The sequence below is a fragment of the Crotalus tigris genome, unplaced genomic scaffold (assembly GCF_016545835.1).
Source record: "Crotalus tigris isolate CLP2741 ecotype Arizona unplaced genomic scaffold, ASM1654583v1 scf7180000020074.1721668, whole genome shotgun sequence".
NCBI lineage: Eukaryota > Metazoa > Chordata > Lepidosauria > Squamata > Viperidae > Crotalus > Crotalus tigris.
The window spans coordinates 111,633-131,241 of NW_024097846.1; the positions used below are offsets into that span (position 1 = coordinate 111,633).

Here is a 19,609-nt window from a genome sequence, read left to right on the forward strand (position 1 = left end):
GTATACGATATGGCACTAAAGCGTTTTCTTCGTTCGCCTCATCTTACAATATAAAATGAATGATTGTCCTTGAAGTACAAATGGACACAACTCTTATTGACTACAATTCATAATTTGAAAATGCAAAAACACAAAAAGACAAAACCAGAAATGTGCAGGGGGGGGAAACAATCTTAAAAGTGATCGACCTCTGAATTGCTTCAATCTATCATGCGAAAAAAGAAAAAAAGAAAAGGAGAAAAAGAGGAGCCTTTACACACAGATAATGACAGTAGACTTTTATTAACATATTTTACAATATTGATTATGTAGTTTTAGTTTTACATGTCAATTCTGTTTCTACAGTAATGTACTGTACTTAGATTTCCATTCATACAAGCTATCTCACCAGGACGCTGGAGGAATAATAGCAGCAGCAGCAGAAGCAGCAGCACACACGCCGTTCTAGCTTGGACCTGTTATGCTCTCCAAGTAAGTTTAATAAAGCAGATTTTTAAGAAGTTATGGGAGGAATCCAACTTCTGTTTCAGCAGCATGCAGGCATATTTCAAGTAGGATTTCCAAACAAGTGTCTTGTCTTTTGTCTTTAAACCGACCAGTGACCAATGAACATTAGTATCAAAATGAACATTGTGAAATACCAAGGTTTTAAAGTTAAGGCTAATAATTTTACTTCACAGCCATATACACAATCAAAAACATTCCATTTTAAATAACACTTTTTAGTCATTTTCTGAAAACATTATCTCTTGTGACGTTTCAAACTATACAGAGGAGAAGCCCTGTCATAGTGTTATGCCATGAGATGCCCAGGATATTTCATCTTATCCCCGATGCTCATAAAATGGCTTGTTCTCATTGGTGAGCAACGCAAAAAGAAGAGAGGACCAGGAGAACTTCTGATGTATTGACAAATGAAGCCATGTTTTAGACAAAAAAAAAAAGTTTCCAATAATAATGGAACAATATACAGACTTATAGGAATACTCCAAATATTTGCATTCATGTCTTTGTCTACACAATTTTTGATAAAATATATTGCCATATATTATATTTTTCTAAAAACTGAAAGGGCCTTAAAGATCCCTACACAAATAACCCCACAGCCTGGCCCATGTGCTTTTCTATAGCCAAAGAGAAAGCAGCTTTCAAATCAAATGCAAGGCTTTATAATTAAAACACTTCTTTAAAAAATAGTTTCCAAGTAAAGGCTTTTTTTTCCCAGGAAAAAATTATGTTTAAAGTATGTAAATGTCACAAAAGCCTTCAAAAGCATTGTTTGAAATTGTCAACTCTGCAAAAAAGAAGAAAAGCATTTTGGCAGCAATATATTAGTACTGAAAAGTACTGCCTGCCTGTGTGCTTCATTTTTGACAAGGATGCCTATCCTGGCTGATTTCAAATTCCTCCGTTGCTAATTTCTAGAGCACAAAGGCCTGCTCACATCCTCCCAACCTGTGTGTAAATCAATTTATGCAACCAGATACATACACCAACTCCTTTGTGTAATCTGGGAGTCAAAGGTGTGTGTAAAGGGGGGGGGGGCTGACTGTGCCAAACATGGCCTTGCTCTGAAGCCCTGACTGCTCCACTGTCTTTTAGATCAAAGCATCCTTCACTTGAGCTGCAAAGGGGATAGGATAGGAACCATTTGAGCACTGCCATCCTGCAACTCAGTTCCTTATCCCAAAATGCTTGAAATTCAATTAAGTTTCCAAATAACAGCCCACTGGCAAAATGAAGCCTTCTCCTGCACCACAACCCACCCTACCAACCCAAAACAGTCAGCTAATGGGAATGAGACAAAGGGCATGCTTGGCTGGACCAGTGTCTGACCACGTGGAGCATTTGTTGCAGGTACACAGACAGTTGAATGGATGTTTCGGGATTTCTTTGTAATTAAGTTAACTGAAATGTCAGACACAACATTGTATACATGTTGTATTATATTCAGAGTGGTGAACTATTTATTTTACACAGCTATTTTCACTAATCTCTGGAGTATATCTATGAAATTCCTGAGAATGAATAAGGTTTTCAGCAATGCCTGAAACTATTTCAATAGCTCTCTGGCAATAAGCGAAATATTTTCTAAAAATCTTTTAGACATTTCTATACAATTCCACAAATTAAAAGTGTTACAACTCTTACATACTTACAAATGCATATTGAGCAAAATCTTAAAACACAAAGAAAAGAGAAAGAAAAAAGGCGCAACATATTTAGCAGGTGTCTACAGATATACAGTTCATCAGCACAATCAAACCACCCCAATCAAGGAAAAATAAAACACTCAATGGCCATTTAGTGGCATTTTTAAAGTACAATGTGTGCTTGTTTATTAGTAGATTAGAAAGCAACAACTATAAAATTAATTTAGATTCCATATCAAATTAGGAGAACTAATTCCTTTGTGTTTTTAAATTACCAGCACCTAATTAATATAGGGCTTGGTTTCATGACCTGGCTTCATGCTTTCCCAGCAAAGAAAGGGACTGGGTTCCCGTTCCTTTAAAGCAAAAGCTAACCAAGGAGCAAATGTGATGAAGGGGATGTGACAGCACAACAGTTAGTGACCTATAAACCATTGTAATGTGGCCCCCATCGTTTATTGATGTGATCAAAAGTATGTGATACCCACTGCTGTTCCAGCATTTTGTATCTTTCCTTACATATATAGAGTGGTTTGCCACGCCTGTAAAGGAAAAAAAAACAAACAGAAAAATAGCAAGGCTGATGCAAGGTAATTGACTATTTTAAACAACCCCCCCCCCCCAACTACACTGTATGTCTGGGGCTCTGCAGGAAACCCGTTATCTTTCACTGGCATCTTTGTCTCAAGTTATCACTTGGTTTATTTGCACAATTTTACTTTGGCCCACACCCCATTTTCCACTGGCCATCACGGAATCCTACCCACATACTACCCAGAACACGTGATATTTACACACACAAATATTTCTTCAGCTAGAAATAGACCCAAACTGTTACAACAGAACTCTGTTTAAAAATAAAAGCTGGCCAATACGGGCACAAATGCCCATTATCCATGTTTCAAAAATTACCTGAGATCTCTGTCCTCTTCACCATGAGCATCCAGGTAAACGGAGCCCCAAAGGCAAAACCGATGGCCACGAATTATGATGATTACAGATGCATTGATCAAAAGAAAAATACCCGTTCCAGCTCCACAATTTTGCGAATGCTGAAGTTTCATTGCAGAGCAGCAGAAAAAAAAGATGACATTTTTTGTGAGTGCAATTACAATGAAGAGGAAAATATTTTGCTTTAATGAATAACTATCATCTTAGAACAATCCTATCCTTGCCTCTTCTGTATCTGCAGAACAGCTTTTCTGACTTAAACTATGAACATATTTATGAGCCAAAATCTGCCTTATTATCAAAGGCAAGCATGCACAGTATAGATGATTTAGCATTAAAAGAGAAACTGATTCCAACGAACAGTCTTTTAGACTTTTAGCAATTGGGAACCAGGCTAACCAAAAAATATTTGTTTTTCATTCTTTTCAATAATTGCTTAATTGAAAGAAGCAATTCATCTAATGCATTATTAAAAATATATTTTCCTTTCTAAAATATTTTTGGGCAACAGAACAGTAACTTTAAGAGCCTCTTACCAAGACACATTCACAGAAGCTCTGCCGTTTGCAGCACAGTCCTTTCAAACACACAAAAGCACCACAAACTAAACAAACTGCGGGATCTTTGGGAACTTTGGAACAGATGAAACAACTCTTTCTGTGATAGTACTGAAAAACAGTATTATAATTTTCAGGCAATTGTAGGAGGTGTGGTAAGTCCCAGGTAGGTTTTTGTATAAGTAAGACCTGAAAAAGAAGATTTAAAAACAAAACAAAACACCAAAGTTAAATTATATCTTTATGTGCTCTGAATATGCAATTGTTTCCTTGTGAAAGTAAGTTGGCATCTGTTGATTTTGTCAAATTAAAACACTTTCAAATATTTTTCTATAGATAAAGGAAGAAATGACCCAGACTGGAATGATCTGAATGATCAGCTCATTTGAGGCCAAACACACTCTTACAGCTTAGTCCCTGCTTTGGTTTTTCCAGAGACACCCATGCAGCAAAATGGGACTCTTCTCAGAACCATTACCTTCAAGCAAAGTAAGACTCTAGTTGCTTTGTCTTTTCACTCAACCCAACTGAAATCGCTTTGTGATTTATAGGTCTGTTTTTTTTAAAAAAATGCACCTCCCCACAAAAGTAATTTATGATATGTTAATTTAATTTTCTCTTTTGTTTTACACATCTATTGTGAGTAATCCTCAATGAAATAACTGTAGTTGAAATAACTGTAATCCTCAATGAAATAACTGTAGCAGTGTGACACTGCAGCACATTCAAAGCAAAAATTGAGCTGCTTAAAAAAAGGTCATCCATGTACATGTATACATGTAACTAGTACTACATTAGCCCACTGGATAAGTATTATATTAAAACCTGATGTTTCCCACTGTGGGCTCTGTAAAAGGACAGCCCTGCCAATCTATGGTGGTAAAGTATCAGAAGGAGTCTAGTAGCACCTTTTCTGACTAACACATTCGATTAAAAGCCATGAGTTCTCATGAGTTTGAAGTGCGATGGAGTCAGAAAAGGTGCTATCGGGCTTCTCCTGATGAAAATCTGAAAAATTGTTCACTTACCTTGATTTGCGTTGGATGCTTATCAGCAAATGAGACCAATTCCGAACACCACTGGGATATAATGTCAAAGGCTGACACAGACCAGTCAAGGCAAGAGGCACTAGGAAACTCTGACGATTGAAAAGAAGATGGTAGCAAACCCAGGCAATTGGCAAGGACAGTAAATTCTTCATCTTCCTATTAAAGGAACAAAACAATCAAAAGGGAAAGAGCTAGATGTAGCATATTCAAAATGAAATAAAATTTCATAATACCTGGCAGCTGGGTAGCTCCCCTCCAAAGAGGTGATGCTGAAGAAGGCTGGTTATCCTGAGGAAAGGCAGGCAGAATTGCTGCAGGTAAGTTTCTATGGAGTGTAAGCACCAAGCACTGGAGCTATCCTAAATTAATAGAAACAAACAAAACAGGGACTTGACTCTAACTATTTAGCTGCTGAATTGATAACCACGCATGGAATTTCATAGCCAGCTATAGCTGGCACTAAAAAAGCTTGACCAAACGATATACATATACTATATACCATATCTTCAGTTTCCTCTTGCTCTTGTTCATAAACCTTCCCTTTGAGAAGTTCACTGATCACATGGCTCAATAACACCTGACAAGGCTGTTCTGCATCGATCGCATTCTGTAATTAAGAAGAAATTCATCACCAAAGGAGGAAAAATAAATAAATGCAGTCATTCCCACAAAGGATCCTCAAATGGAGATAAACATTTCAATGCATTAATAAATAATCCCACCAAGAAGGGTTCTGTTATTCCCTTCAGAAGGGAATGCAAATCTTCTGCATATGTAAAAATGGGCCCTACAGAGAAACCATGTGTTTACACATCAAAGCACTCATAATGCTCTAGACTGGGCAAGAAATTGGGTGGGAGGGAGGGCTGTACATCCTAACTTTCCACAGCAGGATGTCTTAGGGACAAGTCAACAGAGGCTTGTTTGTTCAAATATACAAAAAAAGAACAATGTACTTAAACAAAATTCAAATGTGGAATCTAGTTTTATTTAATTGGAAAGCAACGTCCTGATTGTAGGTCAGAACATTTGAATGTCCTTCCCGGGCGGTAAGAAGCATCATGACCTGGAAAATAGTGTCAAGATTAGAGAGCCACCTTGCACAGAGTGGCACCAGCAGGCTTGGGATAAAACCAGACTTTCGCTCTGCTTGAGGCAGACTGGCCAAAATACATTCACACTTCATTACTGTTCTTATTGTTTGCCTGCGGCATGGATACAACCAAGGTTCATAACTTACTCCACAGCTTAGAAACTTAAAGAAAAGTATTACAGATAGTTCCAATTGACTAAAGTCAGGATGGACGGAAGTGAAGGTAGCGGGGGCATAACAATGGATGGTTGAGCTTTTGGGACGTTGGAGCAGTCATCTGCATCCATGTAAAAACAGGAGGACAGAGACTTGATAATAAACAAGAAAAAAAGCTTGAACACTCTACTCCATCCACCTCCATATTGCATTAGGGTAGTATTTTTAAAAGGTTATGGCTATCCAGCCCTTGGATATTTCAAAAACTGAGTGTGAGTAAAAGTTAAGTGGCAACATCTGTTGTGGCATGTCTGTAACATTTGTTTATTAGTCAATGTCTATGAATTCAAACATGCAACAAAAAAAATGATTGTATTCACACAAGAATCCCAGAGGAAGAAATGGGTAGCCATAACTAACTGATCACTCCTACTTCAGGGTGAGTTTCAATATTCAGGAATGTTCTACAGAGGGAAAAACATAACCTATGTTACTCAGAATTCCCTTCTTGAGGCATGGTTTGAAGCCATTTTAATTGGGAGTGACGAACAAGGAATATAGTTCAGTGCATTCAGAAAGTATTCAGACCCAATTCACTTTTGTCAATTTTGTTATGCTGCAGCCTGATTCTACAGTTGATGAAATTATTTTTTTTTTCATTAATCTACTCTCAGTTCCTCATAATGACAAAGTGAAAACAGAATTTTAGAAATGTCTGTACATTTATTAAAAAAAACCTGAAATACCACATTGGCATACATATTCAGACTCTTCACTCAATACTTTGTTGAAGCACCTTTGGCAGCAGTTATAGCCTTAAGTCTTTTTGGGTATGACACAACAAGCTGTCAACACCTGGATTGGAAGATTTTCTGCCATTCTGCTTTGCAAATCCTCTCAAACTCAGTCAGGTTGGATGGCGACCATCAGTGGACAGCCATTTTCAGATCCCTCCAGAGATGTTCAATAGGGTTCAAGTCAGGGTTCTGGCTGGGCCACTCTAGGATATTCACAGAGATGTCCCTAAGCCACTCCTGAATACTTTCTGAATGCACTGTATATAGTTATTGATGTTATGGAGAGAACCCATGTGGGAGCAATCAGGCATCTTGTACCAAAGTTTACTATTCGAAGTTGAACTTTTGTTAAAAATTCTAGCAGTACAATGGCCAGGATAAAACAAATAATGTAACTACTTTGGTTTATTTCAAAGGGCTTCAATACTTATCACCTACTTTTATCTCCGTCCAATTAGTCAAACTGTTCAGTCAACAGCTAATCCCCCAAAGCATATTACTCATCATCCAGATAAAGAAATCAAAGTTAAAAAGGCTTTAAAGGGCTTTCTGGGTATAAGGTTTTATAAATATTGCTTTAGATTTTTTTAAACAATGTAATAATTAAAAATGTTTAAGTGTTTTTTTAAAAACTATCACAGATAAGCTCTTAAAATATTTCAGCTATTTGTCCCTTGCACTTTTTTTGGGGGGGGACATTTCTTTACTGCAATCACAGTTTGGGCAAACAAATGGAGGCAAGGCCAGTCCAGGAGATGGTGGAGGGCAGGGGGTCCTGATGTGCTGAGGTCCACAAAGATCACAAAGAGTCAGACATGACTTAGCGACAGAACAACAATATATATATATATATATAAAATCAGCTACACCACACACCGTACTTTCATACAATAATCTATTTAATTCTACACAGCAGTTATTTTAAATATATCTTCAGATAAATCAAATCTACCCCCTTTATTTTCATTAAGAACAACAGACCATTGATTGAACTAACTATGTGAAAGATTAAAAAGCTGGTCTGTCTCCAGTATATAGCTACAGTAGCACTATTCCAATTACATTTGCAGAATTTACTCATTAACAGTGGACAAAGAGCTCATGGAATATGTGTTAAACATTTATATACCAAGAGTCCCTTGGTTGAGATGGGTGGCTAAAGAAATTGATTGATTGATTGATTGAATATTGACTCCTATAATGAATACATTTTAAAATAAAAATGGCAGTAATGTTGTGAAGTTGCATTAATAGTTGTGCAATGAAGCGTTACATGCCACATGTCACAGGATGATTTATTGGCTCTGAATATCCCTGATTCTCAGCACTACCACAGTAGGGCAGCCTTCTATTTTCCTATCTCAGAAAGTGTAAAGTGTAAAGCACTGCAAATTCCTATAGCTACATTCCAACAAAAACATTCGACTGGTGCTTAACTAAGAGACAACTACCTCCTTAGCAGTCTTCTTCAGATTTTTATTAAATAAACCAACCTTTTTTAGAGCTCCTGAATTCATCCAAGTCATCTTGTCCTCAGGGCTGCATTTCACAGAAAGTGCGACTAGAGCTTGTATGTACAACAATGTGAAAAGCACTTTTATGATACAGACAAAGTGTTCTGTAACAATACAAAAATATCATTAGACATTCTCAGGCCTCACATTTTTATATATTAAAAAATGGCCCCTAATTTATACAATCTATAAATCTGCAAGTATTTTTCCCAGATGAGCAATCAAACATCAAGACAATTATACTGTTGAGACAACCATTCTAATTTTAAGCCTCCTGGTTTAAATCAATGTTTTAGTACCATCCATTCATGTTATAAATTTACTACTCTGTACTACTCTTCTTTGTTTATTCTGCAAGTCATGTGAGTAATGAGGCAATCGTTCTTGTGCTGTCTGAATAATTTAACAAATCTCAAAACTTTTGTCAAAGCCATGTTAAAAAAAAAGATATCACTGCCTTTTAAATACACTAATCTAAAATATTCATTACCTGATCATAATAATGAGATCTTGCCCCTAATAATCAAGAGTGGTAGACTAGACCAAGAGTTCTCCTAATAGGCAGCACAATGAATAAACTGCACAATTAGAGTTATTTTAATGATACTGGATCTACCCAAAAATGTGTCCCGTTTTTTGTTGTCTATCCCTCAGAAACACTCAAGCTTCATAATGTGCAGAAAGATATAATTATAAATATAATTACATGATAAGAAAACTAAACATCATCTTTCCGAATTTGTCTTCTAGATATTCACAGAATCCACACATTGTTTTGAATGTTTCTATACAACTTTTTAAATTTAACATATTTCTTGAAACGCTGTAGCCATAACTGAAAGGGTGCTTGCTAATACTGAATGACATTACAGTACACTTTACGGTTATTGCTATAGCATTCTATGCTATGTTTCTCATAATTTAAATTAAATAGGATTGACCTTCCTTCCACAAATAGTCCATGGCATAATGCTGGATCTGTGCTAAATTAGCTTGCTTTAAGATCAAGTATTTGTGCTTCCAATCTGCTGAACTGCAGCCCCGGTATCATTAATCCTCACCCATGCTGGTCAAAACAAATGGAGTTGTAATTAGGCATCATCAGAAGGAGCAAAGGTTCTCCACCCATGCCTTGAATACTGTATTCCAGAGTTCTTCCTAAATTCTACATCTCCTACCAAGATGTAGAACTTAGGAACAAGCTTCCACATAGCCTTAACTTTTTCTTATTTCTCAAATTGCCCAAGTTGAGGTTTTCTTCCCATCATGTTAACTACCTCATTGACCTGTTTAGTTCCCAGGCAACTGAACACACCATGCCACTATACTAGAAGCTAACAAGTATCAGAAGATTCATTGCCATGAACAGATCTAAATAAGAGCTAGATTAAATAGGATGCTACTCACACTTACAGTGTGAGCCTGTATATATGCTAAATGTATGAGTGTATTACTCTCTCTGCATGTTTGTATGTGTACACAGACATACAAAAACTACAGTAATTGCAAGGAGATGCAATTATGAATGGAACTGGATGGAAGGAAGGACAAGGGAGAAGAATTTAAGAATTGTTTCTCCCATAATCCCAAACCAGATTGCTCTACTCTGCAGGTGCTCATGGCACTGAGATAAAACCTTTCATTAGCCTTACTCGTAACTGCTCATTCTAGACAGCCCTAAAAATTGCTTACCTGCTGCCTTTCATGTATTTTTAGAATTCATGAGAACCACAAACCAATGACAAATACTTTTCAAGTTAAAAAAAAAAACTCCGCTTCTCTACAATGAACAGGTTTTTAAATTGTTCATTTAGAAAATATTCAGAATTCTGATGAGCTCTTACACTGTCCATCTTCTGCCCACTTAAGGCTTTATTTTTTAACTTTAGACAAGTCTTATCTTCATTTATTCATAGAGAAAAAAAATTCTTGCACAGCTGATTATGCCTTAAAAGGAACTCAGCTGAGGTATTAAAAAAAAATCACAAGAGTGAAGCCAACAGCATGTCAATTGACCCTATAAAAAGTGAAATGTTTGCTTATACTGTAATAAAATAACAAAATGAATCCTGTAATACAGCTGTGCAAAAGAAATTAGGTTAGTCTTTTCAAAATGATAAAATTAAAAGCTTTCAAAATATACAGTAATAAAGAATTCCTGCTTCCAAGGTATTTTCGGACTCCAATAAAATGCTTGAATATATGTACATGCAACAACCATTATGCATACTGTATTATAGCAGCTACCACTGTCCTCTGTGCCAAAAATGCTAGTTTGCATAATAAAAATAAATTATTCATCCCCCTCCACTCTCCGGCATTCACAATGCAATGTAAAATATTCAATACTTTTATTTGGCAAACAAATGAAAGAAGGTCAAAGAGGAAAAACCTTTCCATGCTCCTGCAACTCAACGTACTTAAAGAAATTCTTGGGCCTCGTGGTCTCCCTTCATTGTTATTTGATAAAGCTGAGAAGACAAGACTTACAGATATGGCTGCCAAAGTCACAACAAAAATTCTGCCTGCTGCCAACTTCTAAAGACAAGGTAAAGTCATTCCTAAAATAAGATTGATTTGCTGCAATTCTCAAAATCGCAAGAGAGAGATAACTACTGCCCTCTGTCTATTATTTTTGTAACTTTTGTAACCTACCTTTGCGCAGTGGCTGAGGCATGGTTAAGATCTGGATGAGCAAAAGAGATGGGACATCTTTATAAAGCACTGGAACCTCTGGCTGATCCTCACTGCACATCCTGACAAAAATACATGCCATTAAAATCCATATTAATTTTCTCAAGATTTAAATACATTTCTTGATCCATTGCTATTTGATTCTAAGTAGCAAATAGAACAACATAATTTAAAAGTAAAATTGGAAATATTTGGACTGAGACTGGATTTATTTCACCTGGATTATCTAATCATATTTGTGACATGTGAAGAAACAAAATTAAGTTGAATGCAGCGGGAAAGTGGTATTTAAGAACTTTGTGTGATAAAACAAGAAAAGATAGACTCAAAAGAATGAATTGGCAATAGATGAATGCAGATTCAGTACACAAGCACAAAATAAGTACTTTGAGGGGTTTTTTAATTATAGAATGAAAATTGGACAAATGGAAAAACCAACACGTGAAGCAAATCGAAGCAAAAGCAAACACATGAAGCAAATTGTACAAGCAAAGCTTTGCTTAGCTTATAAATGGCTTCCCTGCTGATTCACCAAACTTACTGTAAAAAAATTCAATAAAAATTCAGTTCATGGTTATATGAATTTCCAACTGGCATTCTAACTTCCCAAACTTAAAAAAAAGTGTGGGTAACTATGTAAATGTGAATACAGAGATGTAAAATAGTTATGCTAAATAGGAATTGATATTTAAAATGATTATTATAGTACTGTAAGTAAAACTAACCCAACTTATATTTTACATGTATTCAATCTTCTCAATAATTGGCAACATTCATTTCTCTTTTAGGTATATTTTAACAGGTTGCTAAACTTTCATAAATCAAATAGAATTTGATCTTTGCAAAAACAAATAATGCATTTAGTTCCTTCACTAGAAGTGAGAGAGTAAAATTCTAGAAAATGCCTTTTAGATAAGCTTCTTTAGTTTATGTCAAGCATCAGAGTAAATTAAGCCTTAAATCTACACTGTCATATATTAAAAGCTTATGCAACTTCATCATGATATGGAACCTGTCCTTTAAAAGTCTGTTTGCAGTATAGAATATCCACTCTACTAATCTCTTCAATACCTATGAGACAAGTTGATAAATATAGCTTTGCAATGCACCCATAGAAGCAGTTAGTAAGGAAAAAGCCCTAATATTTTTCAGGGGAAAAGACCACAATTATTGCATGTTGAACAAAAATTTGCCAAGTTGGTTTAAGAGTGTGCATATTCCAAATTCAGAGAAATCAACTGGGAATCATGGCTGAACAAAAAAGGTGGGTTTCCTCACTGCTGACCCAGATTTCCAAATGCAATCTATACAAATAAACTATGGCTATACTAAGCTAATAAGAGCTAGTTTGATTTAGTGGTTAAGGCACTAGGCTAGAAGCCAGGAATCTGCGAATTCTAGCCTGCTAAATTAAGCATGAAAGCTGGCTGGATAACTTTGGGCCAGTCACTCTCTTTCTCAGTCCAAGTCCTTGGAGATTAAAGGAGATTGTGTGTGTTCACCACTTGAGTTATTTATAAAAAATGTGGGAAATAAATATTAAAGAAATAATAAATAACATCAAGCCAACTGCCCAGTCTGTTTCATACATGCTAGACTCCATGTCTTTTCTGACTTTCTGAGGGAAATGGTGCAACTCTTTTAAGTAAAAAAATGGGAAGCTGGTATGGTGCAATTAAAGGGCCAGGCTACAGTGGCATCCTCATTTAATGGGCTTAAGTCCCACATGCTTCCCATTGACGTTCTTGGTCATAAAGAGCGAGAGGCTGAAGTTTAAGGAATTATTGAGAACTATGCTCATCTACTCAGGAAAGAAAGGCAAAGTAAAGGGAGGGTGGTAGGGACACCATGGGCATTTAGAAGGGGTGGGGGAAGCATCTGCCAAATTTTCTTTCCGGTAAATGTGTGTTATGTGACTAGCCACACCCACCATAGTGGCCATTATGTGAATATGCAAAAGAGCAGCCATTTGTCTGAAGAACAAGAACATGATTTCTAAATTCCAAGAGTTTCCTGCATTTGTGCTGACTCAAGTTTTTTTTTTTAATATATAAAACAATGAGCTGCTGAACAAGCCACAATCACTCTTTGAAATAAAGTTTATCACTCATTTGGCTTAATATGTACTTTTCTAGAGGTGTACTTAACATGCTTCAATTAACCAAGGAACACAAACAATATTGCTAACTGGGTAGGTCTTGTATTGTCTGATATAAGGGTTTTTTTGAAGTCTGGAAGGCTATTTTAGGGATTACACTTCTGTTTTATGCATCCTGCCCCCCAAGGCCAAGAAAATGCAAAACTAATTTTTGCAATAATGATGTGTTGAGGGGATTTTGGACACCAGAAAAAAAAAAAAGAAGTTCAGAAACTGCATGCAGTGCTTGAGGCTGTGGTTGTTTATCCTAAACAGGATTGATTAAAACATGGTGAACATTAAAAATGTCTCCATACTTACTCTAATTCTTCATCCTGTATCAACCGTGTCAGTTTCTTCCATGGATTGTAAGCAGAATCAATGCTGTAGAGTCTCATATGCATAGCCACCACGTGAAACAGCTGATCTATAGAAAGAGAAATGAAGAAGGGGTTTTTTAGATGAAATTTCTCGATTTTATATCCCTTTGAAAAGGTTTATTCAGCATTTTTTTATATTTGTCTAAGAGGACTTCCTTAAGTCCTGATATAGTTCACTGGAACTAGACTCAAAAAATTCCAATCCTAGATAAAACAATGAGGTGCACTGGATGACTTTGAGTACTCATTAATTGTTATTTAATCGAGCTCATTCACCGTTTCAAAGATAAAATGAGACATACTTCCCTATAAACCATGCTGAGAAACAACAATAGCCAAGTCACAGATTTTTGAATTTTTATTATTTTTTAAAAAGTCTTATTGAAGGGTGCTTTCTGATTAGGATTTTGCTGTATAATTATTTTTCCTGGACTTTTAAAGGAAATCCAACTGCCAACAACTGTTTTCACAACCTTTGCTTTACATTTTTTTGAAAACAGGTGAAGAGCTACAAGAAGAGTGAAGGTGCTAGCAACTTTTTGTGTAGACTTGTTAATTGCTTATACCAGTGATGGCGAACCTTTTAGAGACCGACTGCCCAAACTGCAACCCAATTTATGCATCGTCGGGTGCCGGGTAGGTGTGGCCCATTGGGTAGGCATGGCCCATTGGGTGGGCATGGCTGCGGTGGTAACAGCAGACTGGGTGGGACTAAAAAGTTCAATCAATCAATTCCAACTTCGCAAGATCTTTTTTTTTCCCCGCAAGAAGTTGAAATTGACTGATTGATTGAACCTTTTTTTTTTTTTTGCACATGGAGACGGAGGCCTAAAGCGAAAAGGTTTTATAAAACCCAGCTGAAGGCCTAGGACTGGGGCGGCGGCACGCATGCCCACAAAGAGGGCTCTGAGTGCCGCCTCTGGCACCCATGCCATAGGTTCGCCACCACTGGCTTATACTTTCTGCATTTCCTTTTGAATTTATGATTTACAATTGCTTTCCAAATTTATAATTCAGAATAGTACATTGTGAATGTCAGGAAAGGATGTCTGGAACCAGAAAAAGGTAAATTTGAAAGTTGACAACACAATGATCACATGTCAGTTTTGTCTATCATGGAAATATTAAACTATTCTTATTTCCTTAAAAAAAAAAAGCTCTAGGCAACTGAAACCTATATTTATTCTCAAACTAAGCTCTGGTCTCCATTTCCCTACACTGTCCTTTAGACTTTACATGGATCTAGAGAAATTCAAAATTGGGAGAGGGGAAAAATAACTTAAACATGTGAGGAGCTTTTGCAGCAAAATATGGGAGAAGTGGTGATCAAGGGTAGTTAGAAGAGGAATTCTATATAGGAGTAGAAGGAGATTGAAAGACAGTTCAAAAGCAGAGAGAGCAAAAGAGACAGCACAAAGCAAATGTTCATACTCATGAATGCCCTTTATTTCAAAAGTCTTCCATTGATTCTTGTTTGTTCCAATGTCTCTCCTTCCCTTTTTACCTGAGGTTCTGGAAATCATTTGGTCCTATTCCGATCATGTTTTTTAGTGGGATATTCTTGTAGTTCATGTGAATGACCTGTGGATAACTAAGATGAACCATCTTTCTTCAAAATTAGTGCTATTATAAAATACTACTGCCACAACTGAATTTCTTTGGTGCTACAGGTGAACAATTCAATCTGATCAATGTACAAGATCAGGAGTCCGCAGCCTGGTGCCAGGCTGCAGCCCGTTTGGCATCGAGTCATGGCAGTGGTGTGAGAGCGTGCACAAAGCTGCATTTGTGTGCATGCACGTGAAATCAATTCCTCTCCCTCCCCCTGCTGCCACCACCGCTTCCACCTGAAACAGCTGTACAAGATATTCTTAGTTTTATGGAATGGTTGCATTTTTCAATCTTTCTCATTAATAGCAAGAGCTCCTTAGAACTCAATCTTGGGTGTCTCTTATTCTCTTTATATAATCTTTCTCTAGGTTCTCTGATTTTACACATCAAATTCTGCTACTACATTTTTGCTAATCTTTGAGATTCAGAATGGGACAACTTGCCATGGCCAACTCGCTGTGGGACAACTCAATAATTCAATTTAATTATTTAAAATAATCAAATAAATATTTTTGTTATTCACATTTCATTTTGTCCTTCCTATGGCATCCTTCCTTGAATGATTCTATTCTACCATTTCTTTGGTATTAGTTTAACTCTTGTCCTGCAATGAGTTGTCCTGTGGCGAGTTGTCCTAGACCAGTGGTTCTCAACCTGTGGGTCGGGACCCCATTTGGGGTCGAACGACCATTTCACGGAGGTCACCAAACAAGGCTGTCTGCCATTTTTCCCCCTTTTCTTTGGCCACACCCCTGGCACCCGATGATGTATAAGTGGTTGGGGGTCACCACAACATGGAGAACTGTATTATGGGGTCGCGGCATTAGAAAGGTTGAGAACCACTGTCCTAGACCCTTGAGAACCTGTCACTGCCCTGTATGACATTGGTCTCCAACTGCCAAGGCAGGATTTGAGACTGAATGTGCTGTATCACCTTTAACTGAACAATGAATAAGACTAAGAAATTATTGTACTTTACTTTGTTCATCTCATCACTCCTCTAACTGTATTTTACTCTGGGATTGCCAGTTACAGATTCCTCCCATTTATGAGGATCCTAACAATCCAAATTAAAAAATACCTTTGCTAGGTCCAAGGAGTAAAAGCTTTAAGAATCGGAAACTCACTACTAGATTAGCCAAGGCTTTTAGTTCATGCTTTACTTTTTGTGCTTGCACTAATGTAGCAAGCTTACGGCTCAGTTACTCAAGAGCTTATTCTAGTCCAGTGGTGGCGAACCTAAGGCACGGGTGCCAGAGGTGGCACTTGGAGCCCTCTCTGGGGGCACATGTGCCATTGCTCCAGCCTTGCCTCCCCCTGCGACCCCCTCTCCAGCAGCCCCTCTGAAGGAGAGTCGCTCCTGAGCGTGGCCCACACAGAGCAGCGCAGCCAAGGGCATGGCAGCCAGGCAGCATAGACAAGACTCTGCCCTCACATCCCATCATGCACAGTTGATGCTGCAGGGCGCTGGCAGAGGGCGTGACTGCAATAGCACTGCTGGGCTGCCTGGGCAATCTGCGATGGGCCCTGGAGGCAGTGAGTAGCCCTGCGGTCAGGGGGGCGGGGCAGGGGGGGTGGAGTGGGGGCGGGGCAGGGGGTGGAGCAGGGGCGGGGACAGTTTTGGGGCACTCAGTCTCTAAAAGGTTCACCATCACTGTTCTAGTCCTTGATGTTGCTAGTGATATTATTTTGGACCTTCCTTACATTGCCTTCAACTCTTTTTATTGTTAATCATTGCATTAGTTGGAAATTCAAGTAAGATACACTACTGTGTTTCCCTGAAAATAAGGACTATCCCAAAAATAAGCCCTAGTTTGATTTTTACGCCCAATATAAGCCTTACCTCAAAAATAAGCCTTAGTTTTGGGGCGAGGCGTGCACATAAAAATCAAGCTAGGGTGGGGTGGTGGAGCTGCCCCACATGCCCCGCACCCGGTTACCTTAGAACCACTGCAGCCAGGTCTCCAACGTCCCAACACCTGTCGCGCCACTGCCTAAGTTTTTCTATGGCTGCTTGCAGCCTCATGCCACGTGATGCATCGCACCACTGCCAATTGCAGCAGCAGGCCGTGAGGCTTGTCACACCGACTGCATTGCTGCCACCGCTCGCAGGACACATGGCTCATTGTGCCGATTGCACCAGTGCCGCCATTCACAGGAGGCCACAAGACTTGTCACGCCAATCACATCCTCTTGCGATCAGCACAATGAGCCTTGTGACCTCCTGCAGCAAATAGTGGCACTGGTGCAATCAGGGCAATGCGCCGTGTGGCCTCCTGCTGCAAGCGGTGGTGGCATGATGCGCTACATAGCATGTGGCTGCAAGCAGCTGCAGAAGAACTCAGGCAGCAGCATGACAGGTGCTGGGGTGTGGCAGGCCTTGCTGTGGTGGTCCTAAGGTAAGACATCCCCCCAAAATAAGACCTGGTGCTTCTTTTGGAGGCAAAAAAAATATAAGACCGGGTCTTATTTTGGGGAAAACACTGTAACACAAATTACGGGGGCTGATGAATTACACACACAGAGTTATTTGAAATACCTGCTATTGGCTCACATCCCTGCACACTTGACTCCCATTATCAGTCTTTTGCTACTATCACATTGTGGAACAGCCACATCCCAACAAGTTAATATATATGCTAGACATTTCAGTTTACAGGTTTATTTTACATTATGATATAACTGATTGTAATATGCATTTTTTTAATTCTCTGTTTTTACTGCACTTAGTTATGCATCCATAAAAAAACCAAATCATTCCCATCACTGCTGCTGCTACATACAGACAGATGGATGTACAAACAGATCCGCCAAAATCCTCTCTGTTATTCATTTTGATATCTAGAATATAGTCCAGCTGTGCCCACAGGCACATCTAGATTATCTGTTAATTTTTATGCAACCAAAGCCCCATCTCTTCCCTGTTCAGAATAAAGAGGTCCAAGAGGAGATAAATGAAACAGGATCCTTGAGGTTTAATTTTTTCAGATCTACAAATCAAGGCTGCTATAAGAATTACACAAAATGAACCCGGGGAAATAACAATACTTCATATTATTTCCCTTCTATTTAAACTAGGTAATTTCTCTTTCAAATATAGATCTAATCAGAATTACTTCGTAGATGGAAATCCCATGTTTTCAACTGTTTTCAATTCCCCCCCCCCCATATTCCCATGTATATTTTGATTCAATTTTAACATATTCCAGCCAAGGGTCCAAATGCATTTTACTAGACTGTTTCTTTCAAAATAGTGCAGACAATGAATTTTTAGTTGGTATCAGTATAGAGGCGCTCCAATTTTTTTTTGGAGCGCCTCTATATTTCTACTTTCTCTTTACTTGATTTATTACTCCTGTTTCTACCCTTCTGTCCCTAGCACTTGTAGAGGCTCCTAAAAATGCCACATGTAAATATAAATTGCAGAAGGAATTAATTTATTTTCTACAAATAGACGATTATTCATAGACACTTGGGAGGCCAAAACAGGCTCATGCTGAAGTCAGCTGCTTCATGTAGAGCTTGAGGGCTGTAATTAACTTCTTGGTTTGCCAAATAATTGTAGGCACAGATGACATTGGAACTAAGTGCTGTCACCTGTTTTCTGAATTGGCAGCAGTGAATTAGGACAAAATGAGCTCCCTTTCAAACTGACAAGAGATGTTTAGTGAACATTCATTCCTTTGTTCTTTGACTTGTATACGTTTACATAAGCAATAGCCCCACCCACCCAGGCTAAAAAATTTCTCCTATGAAAATGGAGGGTTGCGGGGTTGTAGCTGTGGAACATAAAACTGTGTTTTTATTTGGGGAGGGATTTAGATTTAGAAGAGCCTCTCTGTAAAAGGCAAAGAGAAGAATTGCTGTATTTGTTGATGCTCTTCTATAGAACCTTGTTGCCACCTCCTACAGAGTTGGAGTTCCTCAAATTTCTGGAAAACAGCCTGCTTCAGTTCTCCAGTCACGAAGCCTGTCATTGGATGGGGCACAATTACATATACCTCTTGGTATTGGCTCAATTGTAATACCTCAGTTTGGCATAGTCATAGATTCATGCATCTTTTCTCTGGCTATTTGATGCTGATACAATTTTATACACATAAATTCCCAGCAGTGTATACTCGGCCTTTTATCTAACAAACAACTATATCATGATTTGCAGAAATGGTACAGAAATTCTGGCATATGGCTGGGAACTTATGAGACCAAGGGAAAAACTTGTTTGTTCACTCAATGCCATTAATAGCTAGTACCAAAAAACTTACAGCAGTGGTTCTCAACCTTTTTAATGACACGACCCCCCCCCAACCGGTCCTAAGTCAAGGACTACTCAACCGGTCATAAGTCGAGGACTACTCAACTGGTGCAGCACCGTTTGCAGAATGAGACGTTTGGCGGGCTCAGCAGGGCAGAGACAGCCTGGACAATTCCTATTGGCTTTTGAAAGCCAATAGAATTAGACTCTATTCAAGAGAGTCTATTCTATTGGCTTTCAAAAGCCAACAGAATAAAAGGGA

The 19,609-nt window shown here is 38.2% G+C and overlaps 1 protein-coding gene across 5 annotated transcripts in view; it reads right to left on the reverse strand.

Annotated features, from left to right (window-relative positions):
* Positions 1-263: 263 nt before the first annotated feature.
* The window catches only part of UBR3 (ubiquitin protein ligase E3 component n-recognin 3), a 97,259-nt gene continuing 77,913 nt past the window's right edge, over positions 264-19,609 (reverse strand). For all 5 annotated transcript variants that reach the window (XM_039365409.1, XM_039365406.1, XM_039365405.1 and 2 more), the window contains 9 exons: positions 13,423-13,528; positions 10,926-11,026; positions 8,250-8,374; positions 5,210-5,317; positions 4,944-5,069; positions 4,690-4,866; positions 3,641-3,850; positions 3,066-3,205; positions 264-2,695 (listed from right to left, as the gene is read on the reverse strand). In XM_039365409.1, the coding sequence (XP_039221343.1) occupies positions 2,578-2,695; positions 3,066-3,205; positions 3,641-3,850; positions 4,690-4,866; positions 4,944-5,069; positions 5,210-5,317; positions 8,250-8,374; positions 10,926-11,026; positions 13,423-13,528 (1,211 nt within the window). In that variant the 3' untranslated portion in view covers positions 264-2,577. The remainder of the gene's footprint in view (positions 2,696-3,065; positions 3,206-3,640; positions 3,851-4,689; positions 4,867-4,943; positions 5,070-5,209; positions 5,318-8,249; positions 8,375-10,925; positions 11,027-13,422; positions 13,529-19,609) is intronic.